The sequence below is a fragment of the Caloenas nicobarica genome, chromosome 7 (assembly GCF_036013445.1).
Source record: "Caloenas nicobarica isolate bCalNic1 chromosome 7, bCalNic1.hap1, whole genome shotgun sequence".
Lineage (NCBI taxonomy): Eukaryota > Metazoa > Chordata > Aves > Columbiformes > Columbidae > Caloenas > Caloenas nicobarica.
Window position 1 is genome coordinate 3,503,808 of NC_088251.1, and position 11,075 is coordinate 3,514,882.

At 39.0% G+C, this 11,075-nt stretch overlaps 1 protein-coding gene across 1 annotated transcript; it reads left to right on the top strand.

Moving 5' to 3' along the window:
- The first annotated feature begins 1,866 nt into the window (after positions 1–1,866).
- TEX36 (testis expressed 36) lies at positions 1,867–8,225 on the top strand. Its single transcript, XM_065638977.1, has 5 exons — positions 1,867–1,888; positions 2,128–2,414; positions 3,918–4,049; positions 6,597–6,677; positions 7,977–8,225. The coding sequence occupies exons 1-5, from the start codon at positions 1,867–1,869 to the stop codon at positions 8,223–8,225; spliced, it is 771 nt and encodes a 256-aa protein (XP_065495049.1).
- Positions 8,226–11,075: the final 2,850 nt, after the last annotated feature.

Sequence of the window (11,075 nt, forward strand, 5' to 3'; positions counted from 1 at the left end):
AGGTTGTGGAGTCTCCTTCTCTGCAGACATTCCAACCTGCCTGGACACCTTCCTGTGTAACCTCATCTGGGTGTTCCTGCTCCAGCAGAGGGATTGGACTGGATGATCTTTTGAGATCCCTTCCAATCCCTGACATTCTGTGATTCTGTGTGATTGCCCCGTTAAGTAGCTTAGGTAAGGGAATGAACCATTATGACTTATTGATGGGTTTTGCAGACATGATGAATGACTGTGACCTCCATGAAACCTGCGACCACTTGGTGATGGGACGACTCAGAGTGTGGGGTGATCAGGAATTGTAGTGTACTGGCCTATGCTTGTGCACCAAATTTGGCAAAGGCTTACCTGTGATGGGCTAAGCAAGCAAATGGTGCCTTGAATAGTACCCCAAAAAATCATAATGTTTCTTATTTTCTTCTTAGATTATGATCTTCATGCCACGAAAGACAGTACAGTTTGTGACAGGTCAGGAAGTACAAATGCTGGCTGCCTGTCATCATCCTCCTAGATTATATATATGTATAGATATACACACACACACACACACACACACACACACACACATACACATATATATATACTGAGCCAGTCACTGCCTTTCGTTACTGAGATACTTATCGGTCTTGCCATTGGTCTTTATGGAACTTAGATGATCCTAGTTATCTTTGAAATTCTTTGTTTCACTCCAAGTTGATTGAAAATTGAAGATTTGAAAATTATGAGATCTTGGAGACAGAAAGTGCAGTTGCATAAGCCTTGTTTGCTTTGTAAAGCAAGCTAAAATTCTTTTGCATATTTATACTAACAGAAGGCATGTCTTTTAGCAGTAGCCACAATATTATAAATACAAGAATACACTTTAGTATGAAAATACATACAGCGTATTTAAGGAATATAATTAAGATGATGTTTTAAAGCAGCTTTAGGCAAAATTTTATTATATTGCACCTGTGCCGACTGCTGTTGCAGACTGGAACAACTCTTCCTTAATTTGTTTATTCCTTATGTTCCTTTAGAATCCTTTTATGGTGTTAGGAAGGGAGCTTTTTAGGTTTCATCCTTAAAATCTCTTCAGCTTTACCCATGTCTCTCTGCAAAACAGCAGTAAATACAAAACTGTTGCAGACCTTTGGAAAAAATGAGACTCTAGTGGAATAATACTTTAAAAGACAAAATGCTGTTTTGAGTTTGCAATAACAGGCCCTGTTATTGAATCTGAAAATGAGTAGAATGAATTGAAAAGAAATTGTAGGTTCCTCTGCCTGTTGTGCTTTTTATCCATCCTTAGTTGTTTCTATTACTGGGTGAGTCTGAAAAAGAGCATGAGTTATCTCAGAGCCTTCTGATCTGATCCTGGCACATCAGACCTTGGTACAGTTCATTAAAGTTGAGGATGAGATGCCAATGTAATCATGAAAGTATTCAAAACACGTTGCTCTTACAGCTTACTTACAATTGTTGATTTATTTTTTCTTTAACGAAAATTGCATTATCTCGAACAGCTTATTTTTCATAAGCAAGGTTTCCATTAGCCTCCAGAAATCACCATGAAAGTCATTTACTTTTGTACTTAACTTGTAGCATGGCATCATTAACAATAACATCCAAATAATTGCTCTTATCTGTGTTATCAAAATTGGAACAGATACTTAGAGAAACAAAGTAGGTCATTTAGCAGAAAGCCTTGAAAAGCTCTGTGATGGTAGCTGGTGTTCATAATACTACCAGCGTCTGATAGTAAGATGGAAACCTAGACTTTCCTGCAGGAACTTTGCAATTGCCTTTAAAATAGATGACTATGGCTGGCTGAATCATTCACACTTGACTAATACAATTGCGTATTTTTTCTTGTTCCGTTTGGCTGCCATGGTATCCGATTCCCACCTAAGTGAGCCTTGAATATCAATATACTGGAAAAGAGGCCACTTGCTATATGAGTGTCATGTTCTTTACAGTCCGTCAAGGCCTGAGAGGGAAAGTCTTGGTTTGCGCTTGATTTAGTGAGTTCTGCCTTGTCTGCAGCTCACCCTTGGGTTCATTCCGTGATAAGCAAGGACTTTGCGCCTCCGTTTTGATTTCTGTTACATAAGCTTTACATTTTGGTTAGTTCTTCACTTTCCCATCCAGAAAAACATGTTACAAAATGTTGTACATGGAAAAAAAAGCCTGCTAAATCCATCTTTGGGACTGTGTCTGTGATACGAATGAATGGACGTGGGATTTTTCTGGCCAGCAAGGCAAGTGACACAGTGACAGTGACATCCCTGCTCCAGCTGTCCCCAAAGTCCCCAATGGTCACAGTCCCCATGTGCTTCCCTGAACCCCAGCCCAGGCAATGCGACTGGTTAAATAGTGTGGATGGTGACAAGTCAGTGCGCAAACTCAAAAGCAAAATATCCTTAAGGTGCCGCCAGGTTCGGTTGGTTGTTTCTGGTGTTGGTTTTGGGTTTTTGTGGTTTGCTATTGTTTGTTTGTTTTGTTTTGTAGTTTGTTTTTTTGTTGTTGCTGGTTGGGGTTTTTTTGGTGTTGTTTTTCTTTGTTTTGGTGGGGTTTTGTTTTGTGGTGGGGTTTTTTTCGTTCGATTTTTGTTGGTTTTGTTTGTTTTGACAAATATTGTTTGCGTGTAAGATGTGGGTATGTGTAAAGTGACTTTAAGAAGAGTGTGAAGTAGCATCTCAATAGACCCAGTGCCCTTGGGTTTTTTCCTCAAAAATCACTCTCCTTCCTTCAGATATTACCATTCAGATTGTAAAGTGTCATCATTGGAGTAATTGTGGAGAACTGATTCATTTTTAAACAGAACTCCATTTCTCCCTCATTTTCAGACCACATTCAGTGCTTTTACCAAGTTGTTGGTTGGTGTGGTGGTGTTTTCTGGGTGTGTGGGGGGGTGGCGGGTTGGTGGGGCTTTTTGTGTTTGTTTTTTTGTGTGTGTGTGTTTGGTTTTATTTTGTTTCATTTTTCCCTCCTGCAGTCGGTGTTCCCTTCGCTCCTCTGCACATCCCTGCACCACCAGACTCCCTTGGTGACACATCAGGGAGGGTGTGATGTCACCCTCTGTGACCAGGACAAGGGGGTTCTGGGGGGTCGGTGCAGAGCGGCGGGGCTGGCGGTGCGGAGCGGAGTGATGCCCCGGGGCAGGTGTGCCCAGCCCAGCGACCAGCGCTCTGGCGCTTGGGTGAGGGACGGGCTGGAGCTTTTTATCCTTAAACTCTTGACAAAACGCCAGGCTGAGGGTCCTTTAGCCAGAAACTTGTTTTCCTCTTCCTGATGTTTATGAGGAAAAGCACTCTCGGTATTCAGAGGAAGTGTGCTAAAGCAAACTCTGCCAGGATTTGTGTTCCATCTTTCCAGCAGTGCATATTTAACCCTAGCTGATTTTCTTTATCTTCTAGAAAATGCCAGCAGATGCTTGCCTCAGTTCTGGCCCTCAGGAGAAATGCCACGGCCCTCCTCAGAGGTCTTGGGCTGGGACATCTGGGCATCCCAGGGCACAGCGACACACGCCTGGCACAGGCTGAGCTTCGGTCTCTGAGCCTGACCTTGGGCTGAGCTGTTCCCCAAAAGCTTCAGGCTTTTAAATCTCTGGTTATACAACAGCAGGAGCAGCGTGGGGAAAAAAAAAAGATATTATGGCATAAGTGGTTTTGTTAGATGGATTATCGCTATATAAACAATTTTTGGAAAGTTCCTGGAAGAAATACTTTTCTTGACTGTTTTACTATCTACATCATAATGTTTTTGTGGTAGTGGTTTTGTGTGGGGGAGGTTCCTGATCTTTCCAGAGGCCACTAGGTGATGCTGCAATCCAAATAATAAAAAATACATGGGAAAATAGGATTTTGCCTGCGTTCTTGGTCTGATTTGTGGTTGTTGGCTTTTTTTTTTAATGGATCAAAATTTTAATTATTTTCCAGTTTGCTCATGTTGAAGTATGCCAGAGTCAACCTGAGTCAACTACAAGCTCTGCACAAAAACAGGTCCAGAACTCAGGAGAAGCTCAGCGTATAGAGGAGAGTTTGCCGCTGGCATACAAAACTCGGGAGCAGGTGGGTTACTGTGGCAATACAGACCATTTACAGAGCTCCTTTTTGCAAGATATCACTTGCTAAGTTGTAAGTAAGAGCAGCACTTGCCGTAGTTAGCGAGACAGTCAGAGCGGACTGGCAGACTTTGTGCCTCAGGGAGTAAAATGATTGCTGGCTGTGCTAAGGGAGAAACACATTTTGCTGTTACTCAGTTCTAATTTTGAATACTCAAAGTCCTGCTGTAGTTATTGCTCATTTCCAGCATCAGTGACTTTTCCCCTTTATTAGCTGTTATAGCTGTTTGAGACACATTTATGTGCCAGAACATATTATGATCAATCTCAGTCCAAAACCTGCATGTAAAGCCCTGTAAGAACGTTTAATTGAAATCTGGTGATCTGTTTGGGACTGAATGTCAAAATTCTCTATATTTAGGCAAAGGATTATTTTTTTGATCCTTAGAAAGTTAGAAGCTTCCCATGTGAAACATTTTTAAGGGTTGCTTAAAAATGAGGAAATCTGGGAAACAAACGAAATACTGTTTTTAAGAGTAACGCATATTTAAGATGTTACAATTTCATAAGCACATTTTTATGTCCTTATTTTATCATCGCAGTGAGTTTTGCTTTACCCACCCACTTTGTGCACAGAACATTTTCTATTTTCATATTCTGTAAGCATAGCAATTATATTGAGTTCATTTCACAGATTTTGCTATAATGAAGAGCAGAAATGGGATAGGAAGGAATATTCAAAAGGGAAGTTTGGGGCTAGCAAAAAGAAAAGGCGAAGATTATATTGTAACATGAGTATAAATTATGCTGATATTAATTATACCTTTCAGTGGCCTTAGCCACTGTCTGAAAAGGAGAACCAAGTTAGATGGACATTTTCTCAACAGTAGTATGACTGTTTAAAATGAGTTAGTGGAATTCCTATCTGTCATAAATCAAGAATTAAAATGAGGTCAGTGGTGAGAGTAGGAAGATGAATTAAAGGCTGAAATGTGATGTTACTGGAACAATCTAAGGAAGCTTGTTTATGTGACATTTTTAAAAAGTGCTGATAGAATGTTGGAAGCTCACTGCATGGGAAGCTGGATGTCTCTGTATGAGGGAACTCACTGGCTGTGAATTAATTAATTTTCTCAGAAATGCAGTACCATTTAAGCTTATATTACCTCTTATTTCTTCCTACACGATAGTCATATAATTATTCTAGAATAGATTTTTTTTTTAACCATTAGTTGATAGGGGGAATCCTTCCAGGAGATTATGTTCAATATTTACCATTTTGGTTTTCAATTCTCCCACAGCATATAGGCACTAGTAAAAACCACTGCTCCTAAAATGTTGAGATTGATGTGTCATTTCAGTAGGATATTATAGCAAGTCTTACATTTTACTGACTTAGAAAGTATTTATATTTGAACATGTGTAAGAATGTATCTGTTGAATTTACTTATCCATTGAACTACGATCTGGTTGAATCTGTATGAGAGAAGAAATGAACTTGTGGCATCATACCTAGAAAAGGTAGGGAATCTGTCTGGAATACCAAACACCCTAAGATACGATCATGCAGCTGACTCCGTGCAGGCAAATGTTGTGTTTAGTGATTCTTCCTGCTGGATCAGGCCTCCAATTAAATTTATCTTTAGAACTGATTTGGATTCACTCAGTCTTGAAATAAGTTTTAAAAATCGTTTTCCATTAAAACTCACTCTTCTGTTTGGAGGTGAATATCATAGTTGGAAGATGAAAAATGTATTCCACAATGTTAAAAATAAAAATTGCTAAAGCATTTACAGAAGAAAACATGGAGTTCCCAACATAAAGCAGGAAAATAAAGCTTGGGGAAGAACAAAGAGTCCAGAATCTAAGAGTCCAGAAGAGTTTTCGGTGTCTCAGTTTTTAGCTACTTGCATAATATTGCAATGATATATAATAAAGAAACTTTTAAAAAATAATATGTTAAAGTACTTTTAAAATATTTCTTTTGCAGTTGTCCTTTTTTTCTTCTAAAACTCTAGTTTCGTTTTAGAGACTGGAAGAACATTATGTTAAAGAATCAGATTATAAATCAGTTATGCAATTAATACATCCTCCACTTCCCCTGCAACAAGCAGTGTACATGACATCCAGTACATAAATCGTAGATTAATTCAGTTTTGAGGTTCCTTTTGTAGTTCATTTTAATTAGCTTTAGGCTTACTAGTGAATCAAACAAGGCAATCTTGACATGTATCTAGTATTTTGCTGCTTGCAGCCAGAATATATCATTTCTTATTTGAAAATTCACACTTTTATATTAATCATGTATATATTCAGCAAGTCAAGGGCATGCAAATCCTCCTGGTGATTTTTGTAAAAGAAAAAATAAAAAAAATAGAGAGAGCCTACATTACCCTTATAAAACTATGTGCAGTTGAAGATTTAACATATGAATAAGACTTCTGTGTTAGAGTGTTGGCAGCTGTAATTTCAACATAAGAATATAAGAACTAAGACTAGTAGACTCCAAACTATGAGAAAATTCATATTATTTTCTATGATTTCTTTTTTCCAGAAAGCAGTGAACAACAATTTCCCATTTTCTTCTCATGACAACAGACACTGTCTACAGAATGTTGGAGAGTACTTTGATTCTGTGAGTACCCAGCACTGAGAAAAATCAAGCAAGTTCATATCTCTCAGTCTGCCAGAGTTTAAACACAGTATCTTTTATCTCCCCTGCAAAAAATATAGATGCTAAAAGGTATGAGAAGAGAAAAATGAAAAGAGTAAAGGAAACCACACTTTTTTTAGTATAGGGATGGGACTCCTGTGGGTCTGCTGTACAGCAGCACACATGGTCATTGGGAGTGACAGAGTTCAAGGGAACAAAAACCCCATCATTTGGGTCTCTGACGGGTGTTTTCTAGTGGACCTGTTTTTTATGTCTCAACATGATTTTGTACCCAGTGTTATGTCCTTTTAGTTTGCTAAAAGTGCTTGGCCATGTGATGAACTTTGCAAGAGTCTCAGCCACCCATAGTTCACAGTTCCACATATTTGGTTCAGACTCATCTTTAACGTAAGTTTAACCAAAATCCATAGGACAGCCACAATATATCTCCAGAATGTATTTTTTTCCAATACACATCTCTTTATAATATACCTGTTTAAATATATGTTGCAGAAGTCACAACTTTGAGTAGAATTTAAATTGTTTTGGGCTTTTCTGTATGTGCAACTGTTTCAAGTTTTTCTGCATGTCTGAGATTGTCATCATCTTTCTAGGCAGCAAAGGAAATGGTGCAGTTCACAAGATAATGAGTAGAGGGGGAAGCAGTGAATTGTGATATTGAAAGTTTGTCTGACCTTGGGCTCTCATAGAACTAGATTTTTTTGGTATTCATTATTCACTGAGTAACCTCTGTTTCTGTGCACTTTGTGCAATGTCTCATAGTTTTAGAGATACTGATCAACCATAATCCAAATAAATTTCCTGCAAGCTACGGAGTGTGAAAACCAGGCTCTGTGTTTGGACACACAAGGGATAGCTTTGAAGATTCAGATTTCATGGTCTGTCTCCGTATCTTCATTGCAGTCCGAGCATAAAATTATTAACCTATTTCTTTGGGTTACTCCGAAGATTAATTTAGCCGAGTATAGCTAAATAGCCTTAAGTATATACTGTGCTACAGAAATGCAAAGTCTTAAGTGGCTTATTAGTACTAAGAGATGGAAGGTCAACAGATTTCCCACTATATATGCAACCAGAAATGTTCATGCAGGCGAGTCTGACAATATTATTTTTAACTTGCTAAAGATCAACCATGAATTCTTGAAATTGCTGTGGTAACAGCTTTGTTAACTTCCTAGTGGGCTAGTGACTGTTACAAGAGTGAAACTGTGATTGTCATCATATGTTCACATGAGGTTTTCTTTCAATTTTTTTTCCTAGGGTATGGGCAGAAAGAAACCGCCACCAGAGAGACGGCAGCAGAACTCACATAACTTCTTCCTATGGGGTCATGAATCAGTTCCCAGCAGGGAGGATGGCTTAACCGTTTATCAGACATCATTTGTGAAAGGACAAAGTATTGAGCAGCCGTTTTGTAGGCGGTATCCAAAACACCACTCAGAAAAATGGTGCACTGGCAAACCTGTTCCTGGGAATGAAGAAAACCTGCAGCCAAAGAAGTCGTCTTAATTATAGAAACACCTTTGTAGCACTGACTTATATCATCAGAGCCTTTTCCTGAGATCAGAACTACTTGTTACTCAAATGGATGATGAAATAAACGCTTGTGTGAAGTGAATGTGGTGGTGCAGTCGAGAGTTCATTGAAATCAGCAATCGTATGTTCTGAAGACATACGTTGCTATAAAAATTTTAATGAAGAGGAGCATTATAAGGAGAAGCATGATTCTACATACTTTTAGAAATACTTCTGTTAGGAGAACAGAGGTAGTGACTGTACTTGTGTTATTCGGTACTGGTTCACCCTCATCTTGATACAGAAGCTCCTTCACCTCCAGAATCAGCGATGTGGCTGTACCTCCCGCAGCCGACAGCATCTGCGTTGACAGGAGTACCTAATGGAGCTGGATCCTTGGGGGTTTCCCACAAGAGGGAGTCAAAACTGTGTGCTCAGGTAAGAGAGAAAGTTTTCTGAAAGGTTTCATGGCTATGAAGGCAGGTTACTAGCCGTTAGAGAAACTAATTAAAAAAGGAGCTGGGCATTAGATTGCTGTGCAAAATAACTGTGGTGTTTGGTTACAACACAGCAGTTGTGGAAGGAAAGAACGGAAGGATGTTGGAAAAAATGTTTGCCTGCCTGTGTGTGCCCTCACAATATGTGAATGTACATATGGACGTGTCATTCATGGCAGTAAGGGGGAAAAAAGCTCGAGCGGAAAGCTGCGTGAGGGTTTGATTTGGAGGTGGATCTGAAAAGAACTCCTGATTTTATAGTTACATGTCCCTAAGGAACTGAAGTCAGAACCAATTGTCCAAGCCCTCTGCTCCCAGAATACTTCCTGGCTTTAGGATAGGGAAGGCATTAGAGTCAGACCTTCAAATAATGTGCTTTCCTCTTGTGGATCATTTCCATCAATATCAATAAAATAATAAACCAAACTGTATGTCTTAAAATACACAAGAAATAAGCTTGTTGCTATGCAAAATAACATTGACTAAAAAAATGTAAGCGTAAGTTTACGGGATAATTTCCTTTGTTTACAAGGTAAATGGAAAAATAAACCCTCAACCCTTAGAATCCCCTGCATTGTAAGAGGTGCCTTGAAAATGAGCTATGTTAAGAAATTTCTGCCTTTCAGTGAATATATCTTTTTGTATCAGCATGCAATGGCTGACCTTTTTGGTGTGCCACCAAAATAGCTTGTATTAGAATATTTCCCCAAACATGTAGCAATTTTATTACCACATGCTGAAGTAATAAATGACATCTTATTTTTTAATGAAGTTCCCCCTACTGAAGTTCTTGGGGTGCTGCACAATGCACAGAAATGCAAAACATTAGCAAACAATGTAAAAACAGATAAAATGCCAAGTAATATAGCGTTATTAAAAAGAATTATTTTTTCTGAAAGTAAAGACAGCCTGCCTGACAACTCTGGAGTCAGAATTTCCAGAGCTTTAGCCAACAATTTCATCTCCAAACTGATTCAAACCTAAAGCGTGTGCCAATCAGATGGTAAATGAAGTACCCCATGCTGTTTGGCATACTCAAGAGGGTAATCTTGGACCTCCATCCAAAGGAAGAAACACATTCTTGCTGCATGAGTAATGTTTATCTGTGGTTTAGCATTACAACTGGATATGGTGAAATAAATTGCTGTGTTTTGTTATGCCTTTAAACACCGATAAAAAGATTCCAGATTCCGCCCCCCCTTTTTTTTTTCATGTTTTTACTCAAAAATGGTTTTTTTTAAAAAAAAAAGTAACTGCGGATTAATAGATGTTCTCAACAATATTGTGATAAAGATTTCAGAGGAGAAACGGGAGAGCTCCTGAAACCTCTATACCAGGGGTGTCAAACTCATTTTCACCGGGGCTTCATCAGCCTCGTGGTTGCCTTCAAAGGGCCGAAGGTAATTTTAGGACTGTATAAATGTAATTTTAGAACCTGCTCTATACAAACTGAAATACACTGTGCTGGGCTGAACAAAACAGGTGATTCCCACATATCTCATGCTCTGGCTGAATTTCTTGGGAAAATAATGCGAGATACAATACACCGAATTTCAAAATGAACGACAAACGGCCCAGATAAATTCCAGAAAGTCATAGCCTTGTGTACTTTGGATAGAAACCACCAGTTTTATTTAATCTTGTGATAATAATGTCTCTGAGAAGAAGGCCCTATTGAGTTAAAATATTTTTGCAATATGGGTTTTTTTCCTTCTCGGGGGATGGAAGAGGGGGGAGGAGCGTTAGTACCTCCCATAGAGGTTTCCTGGGAGTGCTTGAAAGTGCTCCCAGCTGGTGGTTAATGAGGATCAGGTTTGTGTAGGTAGGCTCAGCGGAAGGAGCAGACTATGGGTTAACTCAGGTGGTGCTGATAAAGATGGACTTTTTTGAGCCTTTTCTTATTAAAAAACAAAAACCCCCACCAACAAACAATCAAAACAACAACCACAACCAAAACAAAAACTCCAAGTAAGTTTGTTGCAAAATTGCTTTAGTAATGTTGTCAACAATTTGAGCACAGCTAAAACCTCTTTAGAGAAACAACCGGCTTCATACTATAATCCTTTTGAATGAGCAGCTATTGTTGCCCTTTGTTTTTTTTCCTGAGCCTAAATCAATTTAGGTACTGTCTATACAGCTGTCTTAAGAAGTCTCTTTCCTGTTAATTTAAAAGAGCTTTCAGTATAAATTCACAGAACTCAAGCAAAACTAAAAAAATTAAGCCAAGGGGCTGGGCAGACAGATCCAAGTCTCTTTGGTTTAATGAGCTGCTACTCTTCAGCTGAACCCGGTAAGGTTGGTGCTGAATAGGGCTGAGCTGAAGAGTAGCAACTTTGTCACTTTTGGT